Source organism: Pseudorasbora parva, chromosome 10 (assembly GCF_024679245.1).
Source record: "Pseudorasbora parva isolate DD20220531a chromosome 10, ASM2467924v1, whole genome shotgun sequence".
Taxonomy (NCBI): Eukaryota; Metazoa; Chordata; class Actinopteri; order Cypriniformes; family Gobionidae; genus Pseudorasbora; species Pseudorasbora parva.
In genome coordinates, this window is record NC_090181.1 from 14,939,133 (window position 1) to 14,963,783 (window position 24,651).

General features: G+C 38.6%; 1 protein-coding gene across 2 annotated transcripts in view; it reads left to right on the plus strand.

Annotated features, from left to right (window-relative positions):
• The first annotated feature begins 5,237 nt into the window (after positions 1-5,237).
• arhgap5 (Rho GTPase activating protein 5) overlaps positions 5,238-24,651 on the plus strand; it is a 47,396-nt gene continuing 27,982 nt past the window's right edge. The window contains exons 1-3 of one of the 2 annotated variants that reach the window (XM_067455286.1): positions 5,238-5,513; positions 7,583-11,472; positions 12,006-12,159. In XM_067455286.1, the coding sequence (XP_067311387.1) occupies positions 7,756-11,472; positions 12,006-12,159 (3,871 nt within the window). In that variant the 5' untranslated portion in view covers positions 5,238-5,513; positions 7,583-7,755. The remainder of the gene's footprint in view (positions 5,514-7,582; positions 11,473-12,005; positions 12,160-24,651) is intronic. The other variant, XM_067455284.1, reaches the window with a different exon arrangement.

Consider the following 24,651-nt stretch of genomic DNA (forward strand, 5'->3'; position numbering starts at 1 on the left):
AACAGCTTGTCACTCAGGCAGAACCCTTAAAGGCAAAACATCTTATTTACCCCTATAAAAGGTTCAAAGTATGTGGTTACACCTGACTGTAGGAGTAATATGTACACACACACCCATACACACACACACACACCCACACACATGTATAATGTTGTTTAAAAAAGGAGTTTAATGTAAATTAAAAGCTTTCTATTTCCAATAAATCCTGTTCTTTTGAACTTTTTACTCATCAAATCATCCTGAAAAGAAAATGTTTTCTACATTTATAATAATAATTAATGTTTCTTGAGCAGCAAATTGGCATAATATAATGATTTTTGAAGTTTCATGTGACACTAAAGACTGGAGTAATGATGCTGAAAATTTTGCTTTGCCGTCACAGGAATAAATAGCATTTTAAAATATATTCAAATAGAAAAGTTATTTTAAATGGTAAAATATTTCACATTTCTGTATTTTTGATTAAATAAATGAAGCCTTGGTGAGCAGAAAATATTTATTTTAAAAACATTTAAAAATTGTACCGTCCAAAAACTTTTGACCGGGTTGTCTATATTTAGAGCTTTCCTGTTTCATTTATTCTGTAAAGTGGGATCTTTCTCCCCCTGTCAGCTTACCCACTGAAGTTCCTCCCACTGAAAATACTCATTGGAAGCATGTGCTAGAATTTTTCAGCATGTATTCAATTTTTCATCCTGGCTAAAAACAGCATTTTTAAGATCAGAGAGACATTTAGACAATATTCCACGTGTGGCTGTACTTATTTGCATGGTATCTCTCTCCTGAAGCCTTTCTTTCAGTGACCCGGAAACCCAGCCCTTCCCACAATCCCAAGCGAGGATCCATAACCATGGCAATGCTGTGCTGCTACTCAGGGTAAATAGCAGCAGCAGCTGGTTCCAATTGCACTGCAGCGCAAAAGAACAGGAGGGGGACGATATATGCTTAAAGAAGCGTCTGAGAGTTGCTTTTAGCATTGGTCATTACAATAAACTTCAGGGACATCTCTATAAGCAATATTAGCCGTATAAAACTATAATATAAGAAGCAGTTTGTGTAACTGATCAGTCATTTATTTAAAAAAAAAGAAAAAAAAGAATGATTTTCGGGGATACTATTTACTTTATCTCTTGGCTATTTTAGATTACACTAAATCCGCAGTGAGGACTAGCCTAATCTTGCACAATCAGGCTTCGCACAAAGGGTGTGGACACCAGTGCTTCTCAGCAAGGCTCCAAGCACAGCTGACAGTGAATCTGCAGATCTGAGGGGTGTTGGAAGGAGATTTGGGGGTGGGGGGAAGGTAAATAATTCATGATGTAAAAAAGAGAGAGGGAAGAGATTTAAAGGAGGCACGGCCAGATACATTAGTGAGGTTGGATGCAGAGCATTTGATGTCCACATGTTTGTGTTTTGTGAGCAGTAGCTGCCCTAATGAACATTAATTACTTACTGCTGCTCTGCATACAGCCTGTGATGAGGAAGTTCAATCATTACTGAATTCTGTTAAATGACTATAGCATGACAACTTAGAAAGAAAAAAATATTATTAAGAGATAATAAATGTTGGGATGTTATTGTTGACAATATATGTATAGGTATATTTATAGAGAGAGATAGAGAATAGAGATTTCAATGGATGATTTTCAAATGAATGTTTTTAGAGGAAGTGTTGGCTACACATGGCTGATGGCAGTAACATTTGAATGTCAAATACAGACACAATCATAATGACACTGTGATGAAATTCACTCTGCAGGCCTTCAAATCATCGTTCAACAACAAAACAAGCTTCGATTAAAAGAGGTGTCAAATGATCGGATTTACGATTTACTAACATGTTTTTTTCTTCTTCAACATTGATAATAAGAGATGTTAGTCAGTACCAAATCTGCATATTAGAGTGATTTCTAAAGATATTACACTGAAGACAGGAATAAATACATTTCATTTAAAATAGAACACTTTATATTAGGGGTCAGTTCTCACTATTAATAGTTGCTTATTAACATGCATATTACTAGGATATTGGCTCTTTATAAGTATTTATAAAGCACATATTAATGCTTTATTATGCATGACCATATACATAACTTAGTCCTACCCAATACCTAAACTTAAACACTACAAAAACGACATCACTAACTATTAAGATAAATTAGGAGTTTATTTAGGCAACATTTTTTGTTAATAATATTTTCCCTATATTAAAGTGTCACCTAAATAGCTATTTTAAATTGTAATATTTCACAGTATTATTGTTTTTACTGTATTTTTTACTAAATAGATGCAGCCTTGGTGGGTGTAAGATACTTCTTTCAAAAACATAAAAAATCTTACTGATCTTTTTTAACTTTTGAATGGTATACAGTATGAAAACATGTAATAGAATGCCAATGATATGAAGCAAATATTGACTGTAAAAAATTCTACCCCCTAAAAATCTAAACATATTTACAACCTGCAGTGATACGTTTCAATTCACTTTCTTTAAATGGATGATGCATTGTTTTTTTGAAAACAAAAATGCTGTTAACCACCTAACGAAACAATGATTTCAGACCCAAAAGTGGTCTGACTGACCATTTGCATTTACAAAAGAAGAAACTTGACATTTGTGTTGAATCTCGGGACAGGGAGGGGCTGACCAGTGACCACAGTAGGCGTTGTCTTGGGAACAGAATGATGTGCTCTAAACAATAGATTTGTTGAACAGAGAATTATTTTATAAAACACAAGCACATCAAACACATGAGAAGCAGCAGCGTGGGCTGACCCACCTTTATTCCTTAATCAGACCTAGTTCTACTGGTTAGTTGCAGCCAGGGGATCTCTCTGCCTGTCACACAATTCAAAAGCTTTTTATGTTTATGTGGTTATAAATGATTCTGGAAATGCTAGTGTCTGAAGCTCAACCGAAACGCAATATAAAAAGGAAACAAATAGAATTTTTATTCAAATTAAATTCAAATAGGCTTATAATTATGGGATCGTATGGGTCACTTAACATGGCAAACAATGTAACCTTTGGGTCCAAAAAACAAAAAGACTACAGATGTTTGTTAAGTTTATAGGCCTGAATGAATACTTATATTGACACATTGATGAAGGTATGATGAACTATGATAAAAGCTCTGATGGGCTTAGAAATGGTTTTAAATGTAACTTTAGACTTTGTGCCAAATCTTTCCAGATATATTATAAAAATAGATAAAAATTGTGCAAACAGGATAAGACCGACCTCGACCTCCCTAATCTGTGGTGTTTTCTGTACTGTTGAAATAGCAGCTGAGCCTTCATACAAACTGGCCAGACCAGAACAGAGCTGGTTTAATGGTAAAATAAAATGGTAAAGTAAAATAGAAGAGGTGCTGCAATAAATATATTCCACAATTTAAAATATGCAAACAAATATTTATTAAATTTAGGTCAAACCATTCTTGTCTGTGCTTTACATAATGCAGGTCTATGGTCACCACCTCAAAGAGCATACACAGAGAAGTCCAAATTAAACAATCCCCCATCGTAAGTACACACTGATGGCCTAAGACACGAAACGAGCGGTTTGTGTGAGAAAACGAACAGTATTTATATAGTTTTTACCTCTTGTCATGGGCGTCGGAAGCAAATAAAAAGTGGGTGGGTCAGTAAGGCAAAATATGATAGATGGGGAAATTGTTTTGCGTGGGGTCTGGGGGTTGTCCCCCAGAAAAAAAAAAGGATTTCATAGATGTGATTTCCTGCATTATGGTGCGTTTGAGGCCATATCCCTTTCCTATACCAAAAATACCAAAAAAGACCTCAAACCAGTCAATACCAATATTCTAATAAAAAGGCTATATTCATTTAACTGCCATAGAAATCAACAGTTTCACAGATAATGATAATGAACAAGTTGCATGTTTTTTATGCTCCGTGTCCAGATAGAAAAAGTGCCGTTTACTAAACGATTGATTGGGTCTGGCCAAAATTACAGAAATCACTGAATTATTTACTGTGGCTATAGAGTAGGGGTAACATATCACATATCAGATCGGAAAGGTATTTATTTTCAATAAAAAAAAGAGAGAAAATATTAATAAAGGGGAAATAAAGCGTTTAACATTTGTTTAATAATAAGTTTCTTAATAAGTTTCTCGGTTAAGGGGTAGTCAAGGTAAGCAGACATGTGCTGAATTAGAGACGATAAAAGTGAGTGGGTCCAATATCATTGGTCTTAAAAAGTGGATGGGTCTTGTCCCACCCACACACAATGGTTCCGACGCCCATGTCTCTTGTACACCACTATGTCCGACTGATCCGAGGGCGCGCGTGTTTCCTGTTCTGGCTTTAGTCTGTGCAAGCGCTGAAAGTGCCAGGGATCTCTTGCTCGTGTTTGTAAATTTGGGAAATGTTACCTTTCACTGTGAAGATATTTAGACGTACAGGACATCGCAATGGAAAAAGATTTCGATATATTAACAGACAACGTTGAATTATTTTCACAACCATATTTATTTGAATACACTGATCAAGAATGTGATACCACTTCCGGCGCTTTCCGCGCTTGCGCAGACTAAAGCCAGAACGTGCGAATGTCACAACAGGAAACATGCACACGCGCCCTCGGATCATTCGGACGTAGTGGTTTACAAGAGGTAAAAACTATATAAATACTCGTTTCGTGTCTTGGGCCATCAATGTGTACTTACGATGGGGGATTGTTTAATTTGGACTTCTCTGTGTATGCTCTTTGAGGTGGTGACCATAGACCTGCATTATGTGAGGCACAGACAAGAACGGTTTGACCTAAAATGATTAAAATTGAAACTACTGGGGAAACAAATACTCCTACATCTCGGATGCCCATGAGGTAAGCTAAAACATATCAACATTTAATTTCAAAGTGAACTATCCCTTTAATGATAGATAGATAGATAGATAGATAGATAGATAGATAGATAGATAGATAGATAGATAGATAGATAGATAGATAGATAGAAAGATAGATAGATAGATAGATAGATAGATAGATAGATAGATAGATAGATAGATAGATAGATAGATAGATATGCATTTGTAAGGTTTATTTATTTCTTGATTTCACTTGTTATTTTTGCAATAGCATAGATCACATTAAGATATAAAAACTCAGAAAGTATTAACCTACATGATCCTGAGAATGAATCGTGAGCGCGCGTCCGTCGTGCCCCCGCGGTGAGCGAAATGGAAAAGTTAGTGTGGAGAGAGTGAGTGAGAGCCGGATCTATCCGTCGCCATTACTGACTGGAATGAGAGGGGAGGGGATGGCTCTCCGATTGCACGCATACCACTCTTACGGCTAGAAAGACTTAAAACAACCACTTTAGGGAAAATTTGCCGATTATTCCAATTACCCACGGGAAACACAACCAAACTGGAATTTGTTTCGAAATCGCATCCGTGGAAATTAAAGGAAATAGTTGGAATGCCACCTCCTAGCTGTGGTGTCGGGAGCTGGGAGCGACCATGTTAGGTAGGGGAATGCAAACGGAGTATGTGACTTTCTAGTATGCTTTTTGTCGTTTGCTTTACTGAATTTGGTAAATGTGAGATTTTTGTTCTATTTATAAGCGATAGTTGTGTAGCTTTATGTAAATGCACAGATTTGTCTGTCTCGCCTACAGTGTGTTGTATCGGTGTCACACTTAACTAGCTCTGGCTAACTGGGAAGCTAGCAAGCATCTAATGCCTTGTTAGAGGCAAGGCCCGTGTCGATGCGAATACAAATACGGATATTAAAACACACTAAACGGGCCTAAATCACCTTGTTGTTTAATACAGCAATCGCGTGCGTGTAACGTTACCTTAATTAGTTAATTTGTTGCGATAAAACTCTGACGTGAAATTCTAATCCTGAGATTTAAATGCAGTGAATACTATTGGTTTGAGGTGTTTCGAAGTAAACGATACACAAATTCTGGCCAATTTGGACCCCCCTATTCAGCTCGTTGTCATAGCAATCACGGCGAATAATTCACTCGACTAGTTCTGGGAATCGCAGTGTGGCTCGCGACTCGCCGTAACAATAGCGCTCGCGTGCTGGTTGGAATTCTTCCTCACCTTCAGCAAATGCTTGTGTCTGCTTTACATCCTCGCTTGTGGAATACATACAGCCCGCTGTCATTTAGAAACGTTTTTTACACTCTAATGTCCAGTGTTTCCGCGATTTAGTGCTCGTGATGTCCAGTTTTTGGTGTCCCATAAATGGGGTCGTTATTTATGACATTCACTAACGTTACACAAAGGGATAATTCGGCAAAAATGTTTTTTTTGGTCATCATTTACTCCGACAGTTGGGTCATGGCAAAATTGTAAATATCAAACATTTTAATGTAATTAAGTGTTTAATAGACCTGAAAAAAGTCATGGACATTTCAAAAGTGAGACCGTTTGAGATATGTCATCAATTAGGTATTAATCTTGTATAGAGTGAATCGATTTGTGAGCCGATTGTTCTTGTAGTCGGTTCTATTCAAAGAATTGGCCAAACCGGTTCACAGAATGGTCTGACAGAATGTTTTTTTTATGGTCTGAAAGATTCATTAGAGAATTTGTGCAAATCGAAAATGTCCTTTAAAATTCTCTGTCCAGTAATGATAAATGACTGAAATGCCACGAGAATGCATTACAATTTCCTGTTTCTTTTTTCTTTTTTTACTGTGGAACAGAATTGACTGAGTTATCATTCACTTTCATTATGTGGAAAACAAATGCAATCAAAGTGACTGTCATTCTTTCTAACATCTCCTTTTGTGTTCCACTGAAAAAGAGAAATTCACACAGGTTTGGAACGGCACAAGGATGAGTAAATTATGACAATTTTCATCAGTGCATCTCATAGTTTTTTTAAAGATCCACTTTAGTCTTAAGATAGCTAAATATTGATATGCATATTCAGTAGTTGTTATAGTTATGTAATAAGTGCCGACCCTGAATTTAATGGCATTCATACAATCATTTCTTGCAGTTATTTTGTTTATCATGAACAGAATGCTCTTGAGCATAAATTAGATAATTTATTGCCTTATTTCTACTGTCAGAGACATTTATTTATCAGAACAAAGGTTTTCACTGCCAATGACAAGTATAGCTCATAAAAAAACAAAAACAAAAAACACTGGGGTACATTCAGTAAATGTTTATTCCAGTGAATGAGCTTGTGCCACAGTGTTGCTACTCCTACTTATATTAAGATCAACCAATGCTTGAGCTAGTTGAACAGTAATGGAGGAGCTCAATAATCAGATGTGTGTCAAATGTGGATCATTGTGAAATGTTGTATTCAGAGCAGTTTTGGTAGGGTTTGCAGACTTTAAAAAAGGGTATTAAAATGCAAATGCATTGACAATAATATTAATATTCTCAATAATTTTTTTATGTTTAAAATTTAGCTATCAATAATTATATTGGTTATTATTCAAGGCTTCCAATTTTGGGTTGTGATTGTGTCTATGTTGTTAACAAAGTTATCAAATGCAGAATATTAAATGATCAGTGTTCTGCTATTGGAAACTTTAAGCTTTATCTTATTGCTGACTAATTTAATATTTTTGTATTGCAGGAAGGTGATAAGAGGAGAAAGAGCAGTCGTGCGGGACAGATGATCCAGATTAAAGCTACGTCGGCTCATTCAAAGTGAGACATGGAAATGTGCCTGCACTAGCAAATGGAAGCACATGCTTGCCTTGCCGGCATACTTTGCTTAGTGTAACAAGCAATGAGCGGGGTAATATAATGGCCAAGAATAAGGAGCCCCGTCCGACATACGCTGTCAGTGTCGTTGGGCTCTCAGGCACTGAGAAAGAGAAGGGCAACTGTGGTGTAGGTAAATCCTGCCTATGCAACAGATATGTGCACCCCAGTGCAGACTGCTACTACTCTGAGCACACTTCTGTGTTGAGCACAATTGACTTTGGAGGGCGTGTTGTGAATAACGATCACTTCTTATACTGGGGTGAAGTCTTTCATCGAGGGGATGATGGCCTTGAGTGTAGAATTCAGGTTATCGAGCAGACCGAGTTCATCGATGACCAGACCTTCTTGCCTCATCGGAGCACAAACCTGCAGCCTTACTCGAAACGGGCTGCAAATACGAAGCTTCAGTCTGCTGAGAAACTGATGTACATTTGCACAGACCAGCTTGGGTTGGAGCAGGATTTTGATCAGAAGCAGATGCCTGATGGCAAGCTCAACATTGATGGCTTTGTATTGTGTATAGATGTAAGCAAAGGATGCAATAGAAAATTTGATGACCAGATGAAATTTGTCCACAGTCTTTATTCTCAAATTTCCAAGACGAAAAAACCCATAATCATTGCTGCAACAAAATGTGACGAATGTGTCGAGCAATACCTGAGGGAGGTTCAGACGTTTGTTACAGGTAAAAAGAATCTCATGTTGGTGGAAACATCAGCTCGAGCATCTGTGAACGTGGAACTTTGTTTCAATGCTCTGACACAGCAGATGGACAAAACCCGAGGTAAACCCAAAATCATCTCTTATTTGGAAGCATACAAATCCCAGAGACAATTAGTAGCTTCAGTCTCAGACAAGTTTGAAAAGCTCATTGTTCAAACTGTCCGAGATTATCACACAAGCTGGAAAATTGTCAGCAATAAGTTGAAAAGCCACCCAGACTATGAAGAGTACATCAACTTAGAAGGCACCAAAAAGGCCAGAAACATCTTTTCAAAGCACATAGAACAGCTGAGACAAGAGCATATCAAGAGGCGGCGTGAGGATTATCTTACCAGTCTGCCAAAAATTCTTAATAAATTGCTTAACAACCTGGAGGAAATTGAGACGCTGAGTTGGACTGAGGCTCAGAGCCTTATGAAGAGCAGGCATGAGTTTCAGTACTGTTTCATTGAGTTAGAACAAACGCCATGGTATGAGACCGACCACCTTGATAAAACCGACGACAGAAGAGTGCCGTTCGATATCCTCAGAACCATGGAAGGAGAGAGGATTTATCAAAACCACGTCCAGCATTTGATATCTGAGAAGAGGCGGTTGGAGATGAAGGAGAAATTCAAGAAGACGCTGGAGCGAGTGCATTTCATTAGCCCTGGCCAACCGTGGGAAGAGGTCATGTGCTTTGTCATGGAGGATGAGGCGTACAAGTACATCACTGAATCAGATCGCAGGGATGTTTACAGTCGCCATCAGCAGGAAATAGTTGAAAGGGCCAAAGAGGAGTTTCAGGAAATGCTTTTTGAGCATGCAGAGCTGTTCTATGACCTTGATTTGAATGCAACCCCGAGCTGTGACAAAATGAGTGAGATTCATGCTGTACTTAATGAGGAACCTAGATATAGAGCTCTCCAGAAACTCGCCACAGACAGGGAGTCACTTTTACTGAAACACATTGGGTTTGTCTATCACCCCACAAAAGAAACTTGCCTCAGTGGCACGGCCTGCATCGATCTCAAAGTTGAGCAAATCCTCGCCAACAGGCTAGTTCAGCTGGATCATGGCCGCTCGAATATCTACTATAACAGTGCCAACATTGATAAGGTTAACCTGTGTCTCGTAGGCAGAGAAGGATTGGCGCAGGAGCTTGCAAATGAAATTCGAGCTCAGTCCACTGATGATGAATACACCCTTGATGGGAAAATCTATGAATTAGACCTTTTGCCTGTGGATGTCAATTCTGGCATGCTTTTGAACCATTCCTGGATATCGACTTTCAAGCCCCATGGGTTCTTTTGTGTCTTCAGCTCTATAGAGTCGCTTAATTACATTGGTGACCGCGTAAGCCGGATACGAGTTGAGATTGCCCAGAGCAGAAGGGATAGGTATAGCCAGCCACTGCCATTCATTCTCATTCTAGCAAATCAGCGCGAAACTGTTTGCAAAAACATGCCTATTTTAAGGCATCAGGGCCAACAGCTTGCAAATAAGCTACAGTGTACTTTTGTAGATATACCCTCCGGCACTTTTCCCAGAAAGTTTAATGAGTCTCAGATAAAACAGGCCCTCAGAGCTGTGTTGGAGGGAATGAAGCACAATTTCGACATGATGAGCCCCATGCCCTCAATTAAAGATCTCTCTGAGACAGATTTACGGATAGTCATGTGTGCCATGTGTGGAGATCCATTCAGCGTGGATCTCATTCTCTCACCGTTCCTGGACTCACATTCCTGCAGCGCCGGACAGCCCGGACAGTGCAACACGTTGATCCTGGACAAAATCATAGGCGACAGTCGCAGACGCATACAGGTCACTGTGCTCTCTTACCACTCCTCAATTGGAATCAGAAAGGACGAATTGGTGCATGGGTACATTCTTGTTTACTCAGCAAAACGAAAGTCTTCCATGGCTATGCTGAGGGCATTCCTGGCTGAAGTCCAGGATGTCATTCCAGTTCAAATGGTGGCCATTACGGACAGCCAGGCAGACTTCTTTGAGAATGAAGCGATAAAAGAGCTGATGACTGAAGGGGAGCACATTGCCACGGAAATTACTGCTAAGTTTACTGCTCTCTACTCGTTGTCCCAGTATCACAGGCAGACAGAAGTTTTCACACCGTTTTTCAATGAGGTCCTCGAGAAGAAGAGCAACATTGAAAGCTCCTTCATGTTCGACAACAGCAGGGACGGAACAGGCACCGGTGAAGATGTCTTCCCGCAGTCACCTCATAGCCATTCGCCTGCCTACCAATACTACCCTGACTCCGAGGATGATGGGGAGGGACCGCCCCCTTACAGCCCGATAGGCGATGATGTACAGCTGCTGCCTAATCCTAGTGAACGGAAGTACAGAATCGACCTAGAAGGAAACGAGTACCCGGTTCACAGCACACCTCTTGGTGATCACGAGCGTAACCACAAAGTGCCTCCCCCAGTAAAACCCAAGCCCAATGTGCTGCCCAAACCCAATGTTAAGAAGCTGGACCCCAACCTTCTGAGGACCATTGAGGCTGGAATGAGGACCTCCAGGTGGACACGAAGTCCAATGATGGGTCATGGCGATGACCTTGAAGCATCCGACAACTATGCAGAGCCGGCCGACACTCTTCTCAAATTGAAAGGCTTCAGTGATGACATATATGCAGTACCGGAAGACGCGCATAGCAGATCTGGCAAGATCCGCAACTCGTTCGGTGGACTTGCTCTGCACGGGGATGAGGAGAATGGTTTTGGCTCCATGTCTAAGTCTCAGGCTGGCAGAAGGCCTTCTAAGTATAAACATCGTTCCAAGATCCTTTTCAGCAAGACAAAAGCTTATCAAAGACGAGTGCACTCAGATGTCAGTGACGATGAGTCGGGGCCTGCAACTCAGAAGAAGAAGAAAGGAAGGGGCAACCGAGGAAGTGAAGAAGATCCACTTCTCTCACCAGTGGATCCGTGGAAAGGAGGGATAGACAATCCAGCCATTACATCAGACCCAGAGCAGGATGATAAGAAAATGAAGAAAAAGAAACCACCAAAGATCAAGGAACCCAAAAGGGTGAGCTAGTATTATGTACTCAATCATTACTTTAAACTCAAAGGATTATGAATTGAATAGGATTAGGTTCCACATACAGTATAGGCTAATGTTATAGATTTTTGTGTCAATATGGTGTAATAATTGTGCATGCTTGTTTCTCTTATTTTAAGATTTAGGTTACCTTTGCTGTATTATTTTAATGAATATACATTTTTAATACTGTATTATAATGTTGTGATTCCTAAATTCAAGTTAAAATGAGCAAGTTTAGGTTTTAGTATTTAATTAAACAAATGTTTTAGTTCATTTGTTTAGACAAAATAGTATACCATTTAAATATGGTTATTTGACAGAGTTTTCATATCTGTGCTCCCTATAAAAGATATCCAAAAGTATTATTTCTAAGATGTATATTTTTTCTAAGATGCTTATGAGGAAGATTATTTCCAACATTCTCCTATTTAAACGCTAACAGCAGGCACATTGAAACGTGATTGTCGTCAGTATGCATTGTAGTGATCATAGTGTAATGTGTCATCTTTTCTCAACAGCCAAAGCCAATAAAGACCACAAAGCCATTGTACCCACCAACTCGAAGAAATTGGGAGAGCAACTATTTTGGGGTGCCTCTTCAGAACTTGGTCACTCCTGATAGGCCCATACCTTTGTTTATTGAGAAGTGTGTGGACTACATTGAGCAAACAGGTACGTTTCTCTAATTCTAGTTTTCTAATTCTGAGATATCTAAATAGCGTCTGAAAATATGTAAACTCTCTTGTCAGTTCTCCGTTTGAATGCGGTTTGAGAATTGTATCTTTCTTGAGTTTTGCTAGCATAAGTGATTTTGATTCATTTTTTATTCAGTAGATTTCAGCTTTAGTAACATTTACTAAAAATTGGTTGTTCCTGGTCCTGTGGTGCTTTATTGAAAATTGTACATTTGTGCGTTTTACTTAGCATACTTTTATATTTTAAAGCACAGAAAATTATCTATGGGGTTCAAATATCATCAATGAGTAAATGAATGAAATCCATTACTCTGAGGTAATAAATTCTGACACAACAGGAAGTTTATAGGTGGTGGAGGAGGGAAGTCCGTCTGGTAAACGATTGAATGGATTTTTATGGCACGTGTTATGATGATCTAATTTTTCCTAGAGCACTTTGTTCAGTTAGATTGTGGTTTGCATTTACATGGACTCTGCAAGTGATGTGTAAACACTAAGGGGCCAGCATCGTAGCCATGGGCTGGGTTTAACATAATTTCGGGACATGACCATATTTGGACTCAAACAAAGTCTGCTTCATATGCTTAAAGCAGTGATAGAGGTCTTTTTACTGTGGCTGTTTGTTTGCTTACAACATGCCCTTCAGTAGCTTGTTCTGTAACTGTGTTCAATGGAAACTCTGACTAACACGGCTGTCAATAAACCCAGCCGACCCATAATATAGCTTGAGGTTTCATTAGTGAGGTGACACCCACATATTGTCATACAGGTTGGTTGTGGCTATAGTGAAACTCATGCATGGATGACATGCATTGATGTGGTTTCTTAAGGAAATTATTAAGCTGCTGTTAGTGGTTGTGGTTTTTATGGTATGTACTGGAATTGGGCAAAGTGTTTGTGGTGAGTGTAATTCTAGGCCAATTTGCTGGTTGAACTGGTTTTTCTTTGTGCACGTGTGGCCGTACACCCATGAAGCCTATTTATGATAATCCGAAACACCTATTTTTTTTTACTGATCTCATTGTTTAGATCTCACTTGGTGCTGTGTGCACTGTTAATGTGCAGGACTATTGATTTAGTTGGTGAGTGGCTTTTTGTGACATGCAGGTTTGTGGACTATAGGGAAGCATTTAGCATTATCATTTAACTTTACAAATGGGTGTAATTCATAAAATTATAAAAAAACAATATGAACGTTTCTAAAATTCTAAGCCAATTAGTTATTTTCATGTCATTGTTGAGGGCCGATAAGTGGATGCTCTTGAAATTCGACACAATGTTGTCTAACAACATAAAAGACTTAACTAAAGTCAGGCACTTTAAATGCTACAGGTGACAACACATGTACAGTATTAAAAATAGGGATGAGTCACGATTTTCGAATATTCGATTAGTTGATTTAACTATAGAATATCGAATAGGCTGTGCGATTGTCGTCTAAAAAAAAATCCAGGTTTGCTGCGCTGATGCGGTGGTGACGTGTTAATGTAACCAGCGGGTGGCGCGCGCTGTCAAAACCGCATGTAAAAGCTGTCAATCAGTTTTCACACAACAAAAAAATAATACATCATCATGCACACTACGTAGAGTCACGATGTCGAATAAGAGTTCTGTGTGGAGTTCTTATAATAAAATTAATGAAAAAGAAGTGCAGTGCAAACTCTGCCATGCGATGCTTGCTTATCATAGGTCAACCACTACAATGCACAGTCATCTGAGAGCAAAATCCGGTCCATCCACAGGTCAGCAGGAATCAGTGGCTAGTTTTATGATCCGATCAACCAAGTCGGATGCTAGACGGGCAGAGCAAACAACGGCCCTCATCACGAAGATGATCGTTAAAGATATGCTTCCGATCAGCTTTGTAGAAGGAGAGGGTTTTAGAAGTCTGATGGAGTTTGTAGAACCCGAGTTTACTGTCCCGTCTAGAAAGACGATCACTGTCAGACTGGAGAAACTTTTTGATGACCGTAAGGGAGCTGCACAGTCAGTTAGGGATAGTTGAAAAAATGGCACTGACGACAGATTCATGGACAGCGCGTTTATCCACATTACAGTGAATTAATTGTTAACTATATAATGAATTAAACAGTCACCATTGGTCTCTCTCCCTCTCTTTCTTCATATATGTAGCCTTTAAACCGTTTTAAATTAATAGCGAATAAAAGCGATAACGTTCCAGTGGACAGATATCTATCATTGATTTTTTCTTTCTTTCTTTTTTTCGAAACATGCAAACATATCACCCAAGCTAGAAAGTCGACAAAGCAATTTCGGTCAGAATTACTGTAGCCTAATCGGTAACAAGCATTGAGAAAAATGTAAAATGCTTATTCCTCGCTTAATTTTTTATATAGGTTGCACGTGAGGTTATTTTAGCCGAACCAGACTCAGCTTTCTACAGCCTGGTTGCACTTGAGGGGAAAAAAGCCTTCTTCCACTTAAGAGTTGTATAGCCTATTTTTAAGCACTTTTTATTTTAATATAGGCCATCTCTTTACATAAATATTATTGTCTACTTTAAAAAAACTGATCTCGTTATTTTTCCAACCCAACTAATGATGCATCTGCGCTTTCTATATTGCGCATGAGGGAAAAAGGGTTCCTTCCACTTGAGAATAGTTGTGCACTTTTTAACACTTTTTATTTTACTATATCTCTTTACATAAATATTTTTTATCCTTAAACTGTAATTTCGTTATTTTACTAACCCAACTAATTAGCCTACTCAGTGCTTTAGGTTGCACGTGAGAGAAAAAGCTTCCTTCCATTAAGAGTAGTGTACTTTTAAGCACTTTTTAATTTAATATATTTCTTTACATAAATATTATTTTCTATTAAAAAAAAATATATAATTTCGTTATTTTTTTAACCCAATTAATGACTCCGCGCTTTCTAAAGGCTATCACGTGAGGGAAAAAAGCTTCCTTCCACGTAAGAAGAGTTTTGCACTTTATATGTCGCTTTACATAATTTTTTTAACTAAGTTTTTTTTAACTATAATTTAGTTATTTTTCTGACCAAACTAATTACTCACCCGTGCTTCCAATAGGTTGCACGCACTTTTCTCGGAGATAGGGCCTATTCATTTTTGATTTTGCCTATTTTTATTAACGGTCGTTCGTGTAGCCTATAGTTCATGACCAATTTACAATATTTCATCAACATAGTTTATTTTGAAGCCTATTCTATTTTGTTTGTTCTGTGTACAAAATAAAATATTTTTTAAGTTAAATGCAGAGGCTATAGCACTATTCGCACGGGGTTAGTATTATCTAGGGACCTCTGAAATTAGGCTAATTCCCCACATCTGAGTTTTGCGTAATAAATAAAAAACGAAATTATGTTTATTTATTACTATAAAATAATCAAAACGAAATCGATGCCTGTTTAATGATTTCATACAGCTATATCTATAACGAAGTCTTGACATCATATCCGGGTAATAAGTCAGTAAATTCGAGTAAAATCACAGGCTTATCCCGTGCGAATGCGCGCCACGCAAAACTCAGATGTGGGGGAGTAATTTCTAAATCACAGAGGTCCCTAGATAATACTAATCCCGTGCGAATAGTGTTTAAGACGTATAAAAAAGACGAGAAGATCAATATTTGTGTAGCCTGCCTGACACGGTATTTTCACAGATCTCATCTCTCATCGTTTAACCTATTTAAAATGGCATAAATGCATCAGTTATATTCTCAATTTAATTTACAGAGCCATCCCTACAAAGTTTTTAGGTTAACTATAGAAGAGACTATATAGAATTAGTATGTGTCGCACTCGCAAGAACGGGCGCGTGGCATCAGGATGATTGCGTGATGTTGGTCAGCCTTCACGGCACAACCATACTGTAGCCTACACGATGAACTTGAGTGCCCATTAAATGAAAGGCATTTAGGAGATTATACACACATTTTCCCCCGGCCTTTATTTGTTTGTGCTGACCACGCCACTATCCGGCGTTTAATTGACCAAAGGCTTTTATTTAACGATATACCTATGCCAGTTTGCGTGCATGCGGGGGAGGGGTGCGATTTTCGAATAATATTCGAATAATTCCCAGCGATCATCGAATATTATTTTTGCTTGAAATGCACATCCCTAATTAAAAATGGATATTAATTTTGATATTTTCAGAAGAGATAAAGCAACTGTTAAGTTTTTTTTCCTTGAAAAATAGATATGTACTGTCTTGATATATATCAAATGAATTAATATTGATTTTGATATTGAAATATCAATATGAATATGGATCTAATCACAAGCTTGTGAAATGTGTGTCAATGGCCAGCCCTCTAAATGAGCAAGAACATTTTTATCTAATAACAACTAGTGTTGTCAAAAATATCGATATTTCGATATATATCGATACTGGAATATCTGAAACGATACGATTCTCAGTTTTTACAGTATCGATATCAGCTGCGCTCTCCTCTCTGACCGTCAGCGAGTTGACACACACCGGCATATTCTCACTCAGCCCGGTTAACCTCTGAGCACGGCGAGCGCGCGTTATGCTGGACTTTTTCCTCATGACAGTGTGTTAGTGTTAGTGTGTGATCGGTCTGAATTTCGTGCGGGATTGCACATAAATTAATTCTACTAATCCCCGCAGATTTCGTGCTCACATCTGAAGCGCACACACACATAGCCTACCGTAATAAAGCCGCCTCTGACATGATACAAGTGCAAACATTTGCTTCCTTTTCCAGCTTATTATTGGTCAAATACACTCAAAGAATTATCTGTGCACATCTGGAAGAGTATTAATGTAAACACAGTCGCAAACAGTTCAGGAAGAACGAGTAACAGGAACAGTGTCCATGCGTCCGTTAGTCTTAAAGGGACCGCAGTCATTTGCTATTCAAACTACAAAAAGACAAACGATCAACTGCTCTTGACTGATCAACTTGTGTAACTTTAATAGTTTCATCTGTACGCTATTGAATTTTTTTTTTACAAAGAACATTATCCAATGTTGTTTTAAATGTAATTACTATGCATTTTTTTAATTCAGTTTCTTATCTGAATGTTAGACTTACCTGAAAAAATAAAGCAGTCTGTTTAATTTGTATCTTCTATTCTATTGCATTTATTTGTGCTATTGTTTGTAATCTGTTTATTTGTTCTTATTTTATTACTGTTTACTCGTCTTTTTAAATTCAATTTACCATTCGAAATCAAGCTTTCTTGTGCTGTGTGTAAGCTATTGCAACACAATTACCCTATTGTAAAAAATACATTGAGATAATTTTAATAGTAATTGATCAATAATTGTTCAAATCAAAACGATGCCCAACCCTAAGGAACATGCTGGCCACATGAATTTTTAGTTAAAAATAACAATGAATAATAAGTTCTGTTGTCATATTAAGCATCTTATCTTATTTATTTATATATTTTTTTACTGTGGTATCGATTTAGTATCGATATATCGATATTTTAGTCTGATATCGTATCGAAGTCATAATTTTGGTATCGTGACAACACTAATAACAACCAATATACTGTATATCTAATATTGACCAACACTGATTTGAAATATTGTAAATATTCACTATTAATAGTTAGTATTAATATTGAATATTTATTATATCTTTGCTTTTACTTTAAAATTAAGCCGTATTGACCGTGGCTGAATCTGGGCCTTTTTTGGTGAGATGAGATGAGATGGCACATTGTGCCCGTGGCTGCATCTGAGCATCGCGGGGCTCTGTTTAAGAGCTTTTTGAAAGCATCTTGCTTCACAGAGCTGTGCAGATGAAAAGGTTCATCAAACACCCTGCCCCCCAAGCCAAACGCTCACTCCCTCCCATTTATGCCCCCCTCTCGCTCTGTACTGCATTGTGAAACCCAGAGGAAATTATAATACTTTACTACATTTTTTTCTGTGGTCAAGAACAAGTAGTCCAACAATCCACTCCTCCAAACATGATGCATGCACACACATAGTCCTTTATTTCTCGCGGCCCATCTTTTCTGAAAACCAAGAGCCTGTGGCGTTAAAACTGTATGGAGGAAATGGACTTTATGGATGTTTCCTAATTGACTTTCATGGCTCATTTAGGCCTGGATGCTTCATTTATCCATCAGAAGAGTACCCCCATTGTCATTTCCTCCTTGAAGGGCTTCACAGTAATAACCTCTTCTGTGTGAAATGTTATGGATGTTTAGATATTTATATGAGGCACTAACTATGAAATAAACCATGAACTTGACAGACACTAGGGACGTATGATCGGAAAAACATTGTTATGTCAGTTTCCAGCAGATGTTTTCCAAGCCTTACATAGGACTGCATGAGTGAATAAATGAGCTGACCACAATGGACAATCTTTGGATTTCACAGTGAAATGCTTCTATACAAATAAAGAAATTTTGTGCCAATTTTAGAAATGTTGCAACAAATAGGATGCAAATTAGATGCATTTTAGTAGACTTGATGTGTTCCCTATGGGTGCAGCGGTGCGTTAAACAGCTTTGTGGAAAGGAGGTAATTTACAAACAGTGCTTTCTTGCTTAAGTGTGCATGTTTGAATAGTTATTGTGCAATACAGTTGGAACATTAGCAATTTTTTTTATATAACAAATGTTTTCCTGGAAATATTAGATATTAAAGGTCAGTTCACCCAAAAATTTAAATTCTGACATTAATTACTCCACCTTCATGTCGTTCCAAACCCGCAAGACCTTCGTTTATCTTCGGAGCACAAATTAAGATATTTTTGACGAAATCCAAGAGCTTTCTGACCCCACATAGATGATATCAGTCTCCTATGCTGTTTACGTTGTAAACACAATACAGCACTACCAGTTTTTATGTCAGAACGTATGAATGCTATGAAATTATGAATCAACGCCTTCAAGTGAGCACCACAACGTCTGTGTGATCTGGTGACTTTGGGGGCAATTTTAGTACAGTGATCTTATTGTCATGTTCAAGAAACCAATTTGAAATGGTTCAAGCTTTGTGACATGGTGCATTATCCTGCTGGAAATAGCCATCAGAGGATGGGTATATGGTGGTCATAAAGGGATGGACATGGTCAGAAACAATGCTCAGGTAGGTCGTGGCATTTAAACGATGCCCAATTGGCACTAAGTGGCCTAAAGTGTGCCAAGAAAACATCCCCCACACCATTACACCACCACCAAGCCTGCACAGTGGTAACAAGTCATAATGGGTCCATGTTCTCATTCTGTTTACCACGTTCAAATTCTGACTCTACCATCTGAATGTCTCAACAGAAATCGAGACTTATCAGACCAGGCAACATTTTTCTAGTCTTCGATTGTCCAATATTGGTGAGGTTGTGCAAATTGTAGCCTCTTTTTCCTATTAGTAGTGGAGATGAGTGGTACCCGGTGGGGTCTTCTGTTGTTGTAGCCCATCCGCCTCAAGGTTGTGCGTGTTGTGGCTTCACAAATGCTTTGCTGCATACCTTGGTTGTAACGAGTGGTTATTTCAGTCAAAGTTGCTCTTCTATCAGCTTGAATCAGTCGGCCCATTCTCCTCTGACCTCTAGCATCAACAAGGCATTTTCGCCCACAGGACTGCCTCATACTGGATGTTTTTCCCTTTTCACACCATTCTTTGTAAACCCATGAAATGGTTGTACGTGAAAATGCCAGTAACTGAGCAGATTGTGAAATACTCAGAACGGACCGTCTGGCACCAACAACCATGCCACGCTCCAAAATTGCTTAAATCACCTTTCTTTCCCATTCTGACATTCAGTTTGGAGTTCAGGAGATTGTCTTGACCAGGACCACACCCCTAAATGCATTGAAGCAACTACCATGTGACTGGTCGATTAGATAATTGCATTAGCAAGACATTGAACAGGTGTTCCTAATAATCCTGTAGGTGAGTGTACAATTAGTTAATTTTCCAAATTTTAATATTAATTAACTAACTATTTATGTAACAGAATTTGCTAAAAATATTTGAATATTAACTCATTGGAATCGCAATATTAACTAATTATTTGAATAAATAATTGACCTCAAATATTGAACTATTAACTAATTATACAAAGTGTTACATTAACAGGTTTTTTTTCTATGACTCGTAGGCATGCAAAATATTTTTAGCAGAAGCCATTTTATTCATTCTGTGTAAAAGATCTCAACCCGTATTTCATGTTCAATTGATATTGCTTTACCAGCATAATTTGGTCAGCTGTCATTGAAATCCACAACATGGACTCAGGGCTGGTTGAAAAGCCAAATACAAAGGCTGCGTCCGAAAACCTAGGCAGCTGACTCGTTGCCTTGCTGCCTTATCAGGCAATGCTTGTAAGGCAGCGTTTTATGCATGAAGGCACCTTAGGAAACTCATTTCGGACAGACTTCTAAGGCAGTGTAACAGTTTAATGTTCTACAGCAAAATAGAGAGAGCTTTGGTGAGAACTAAACGCATATTTAAAGGTGGGGTAAGTGTTATTTCAAAACCGTTTTAGAAAAAGGACTCGGGCACAGGACGGACATTAGCCAAGAAAGAACTAATACATGCTGGCTTTTGTTTGAATATGCTCGTGTGTCATGTTCGCTTGTTTGCCCATTTGTGATCGTATTGTCGCTCACTTCAGCGAAGATAAAGACCCGTTCATTTCCACACCGTATTGAGCATCTAAATCCCCTCAGTGTTTCAAGGTTTCAAGTGTCAGCTCACAAAATGTGTCCGACAGGTAAGATACTATACTCACTAATATGTGTTTGTTTCCTCTTTTCATCTATATAACCCATCCGGTCATAATTGTACTGTCGTTAGCTGCACTATCAAGCTTGTGTTCTATCGTGTTGTTCATGAGAACTGTTTGTATTTTGTGATCGCTATAACTCTAATCTTGTCATAATTGTGATATTTCGTTAGCTGGACTGTCGGCTCGTGTACTGTTGAGTTGTTTATAAGAACAGTTTGTGTTTTGTGATCGCTGTAACTCTAATCTTGTCATAATTGTAATATGTTCGTCAGCTGGACTGTCGTGCTCGTGATCTATCGAGTTGTTCATGAGAACGGTTTGTGTTTTTGTGATGGATGGAGTGACTTTTTCATTGAATATTCGACCTGGATTAGTTGCACACAGATTCTGCCATAGTTGTTGCCTGGGTTATGTGTGGGGTGGAGCTATCACAATAGGCCCAAGACCCTTTTTGGGGGTAGGGGCGTGCTTTGTTTTGGTGATTTGAAATATCAACAACGGTTACCATATAGCACTTACCCCACCTTTAATTACTACATTAGTAATTTCTCGCTAGAAATGACATCAGAAGTGGAAGATTTTGTTAAAAAACATACATTTACACACAAACTGATCAGCAAACGCAACTTTTGGAAGCCATCTTATTTTCTCAGCTCAACTGTCACTGAATGGAAAGCACAGTATTGTTGGATATCAAAGGCAGCAAAGGATACATGTATGCTGCCTTCAAAAATCGATCAGATGAAGGTATCTCAGGAGACAGGAAGTGAAGCAAACTTTAGATTCGGACGTGGATTGATGCCTTCCTGCCTTCAAATGTGTCCTCCGAAGGCAGCATTTTCCAGGTTTCGGACACAGCCAAAGGCTTCCCTGTGGGCGCATTTTGGTTTTAACTCAAATGGTAAAGAAAGGCCCAATAACTCGGATTGGCTGTCTATGCAGCAAACCGGTGGCAGCTGAAGGCACCAATATCATAAAATGTCAGTTGCTGTAAAGCAGTTAGACCATAGAAGAGGCTTCTGGTCCAAATTTGAATATGATATGAATTGCCAGAAAAAACTTCAGAAATTACTGTTCCCAGTCTATATAGTCAAATGAAAGATCAGCTTTAAAAACCCGACTTGGCCAATGCACACGTGTGATCTAGCGCAGATGTTGCCCCATACGCAAGCTTAACAATACATTACCTCACCAATGACTGGATGCTACCAAGTGTGAAATAAGATATGTGCTATAGAAGCTCATAGCTGAATGATTTCAGTATGCTTCGACAGACTGGGTATAAGATTAGCAGAAAATGTCCTGCATAAGCACCGATAGCCAGCAGTTTTTGGCCGCACATGTGGAGTTGCTTTTACTGAAGGAAAAGGCGAAAGTATTTGTAAAACAATTAATCAGCTAACTAATATTTCATAATCAAGACAGCACTGGCTGAAAGGTCATAAGTGTGTTTACAGACAATCCCTTAACCAACATTCTACAACACTGGACTGTTTTCCATGAACGTTTGATGAATTGTGATGGGGAAATGGACCAAATTGTTTACAGCTTGTTGATGTTTCCTCTCAAGGTCTGTGTTTTAGTTTATTTACACTTTATGATACCATAAACTGCACTGTTATTACTGTATGACAAATATATATTTTTGAAATACTGTGGTTTGAAGTGCAGCCCAAAAACGTTATCACCACATGTGTATCACCTTATTTTTCTGGAGTATTACATTACAGCCTGTGTCTATCGCTGTGCTTTAAAGCCAAGTGGCTAACTAGACAGCTTGCTCTTTGTTTGCAATATTTGTACATCTTACTGTTTCAGGACATCTATACTAGTGACCAGATCACAAAAGCAAGATGCTGCACATTTTCCAAAGATGCTGTTGCAATGATGCACTTTTTAAAGTGACTCTTTTGCAGTGGAAAGGCAGGAGTCAGCCTTTTCACAAGTCTTTAGCCCTTTAGCCTTGCTTTTCAATATTGTACGGCTCTCTCTCAGCCATAGGGATTACTTAACTCAGTAGGGAATAATTGTCATAGCCTGTTTCTGCAGTTTCAGACCTAGTGCTGCAGAGTATCACAACTCAACATGATGCATTGCATTTTAAATGAGGAAATGGCTCAGTCTTATTTGAATTGAATACTTTTGTAACTATTTTATAGTTATTCCAGTTATTGTTGCTACTGAAAAAACACAATCTTCTAAAAACTGTTTAGATTTTAAATTATTTAATTTGTAATTAAATATTTAATTACTTTTAAACAGAGAAAGTTTAGAAATCTACTACTATTTATTTCTGATGGAGTATTAAGTCATGCTTTTGGTCGACTTAGCATTTTACCTGATATTTCAGACATCAGGTAAAACATAATGCAGCGCAGTACAATTACACCTGAGAGATCCTCAAAAGCATGTTGTATTATATTTGATACTCGCATTTTAATATGATTTTCCTTAAAGGGGGGGTGAAATGCTGTTTCATGCATACTGATCTTTTTACACTGTTAAAGACATGGAATCCCATCCTAAACATGGACAAAGTTTCAAAAGTTAAGGTGGACGTTTGATGGGAGTATTTCTTTGTCAAAAATACTACTTCCGGTTAGTCATAAGTTTCGGCAAGTTTTTTGAGATCATGCGTCCCCTTTGACGTTAATGGGGGCGGAATTTCCTTGTATGGGCCTTACGGACAATTCTACCGGAAGCGCGTGAGAGAGAGAGGGAGAGAGCGAAAGTAACAGGCTATGCCCATCAAAGCGCTCGTAGGCTGCGCTGCACAGGCAATGTGCACAATTAACAATGACATCAAAAAGTGCGTTTTTGGTTGCCAGACCAAGACAGTCCTGCACAGATTCCCCCAAAACCCCGCGGTAAGGCAACAGTGGATGTAATTTGCTTTTCCGGATCAGCAACTGAGTTGCGCGAATGTTTATATCTGTTCGCTGCATTTCGGTGCCGACTGTTTCATAAACAAGGCCCAGCTCGACACAGGATTTTCCAGATCGCCTAATGCTGAAGGATGGAGCAGTCCCAACGTTAGAACCGCGGGCGGTGAGTTAGACTGCTTCAAATGTCTGTGTCTATGCTCATCAAGTAGCCCAAACATGATCACGTATAGTTACTATATATATTACTATATATAGAAATTGATCAATGGAGCATGCGATGTGTAGTGCGTGTACATTTGTTTAGCTGGCCACTATATGTGTAACTTTATGTTTGTGTATTGTAAAAGCACTCAACAATACACAAAGAGGGGGGAAATATGTTGAACTAAATAAGCACTCTTCTTCATTCAAATGCGCTACTATTCCGTGTCTTTCTATGTAAACACTAACTTAACCTGTCTACACAAACCACGCGTAAACACACGTGCACAACTGCACTTCCCACATGTACACCTTCAAAGACAAAAATACGACGATATAATTCAAGTATAAATATGTAAATAACACAAGCCGCTAAGCATATTATATAGTTAGTGTATATCGTACCACATAGAGACGTCCTGCTCTAGTCGTTTTTGCTGCTGCTCCTGTTCAACTGCAGCCTCTGGGTCTGATTCCGGATCATAGATGTATGGCTGTATCTGATTAAAAGCCATATTTTTATTTTGAATAAAGTTTTTTTCCCGCTGTTAGGGATGACGCACTCGACTCAACACACAGCGCGCTGCTGCACACGTCATTATTTAGCTCCGCTCACACGACACGCCCTCACCCGCTCGGCTTTTTTCGGAAAGACTCGGAACAGCGCATCTTTCT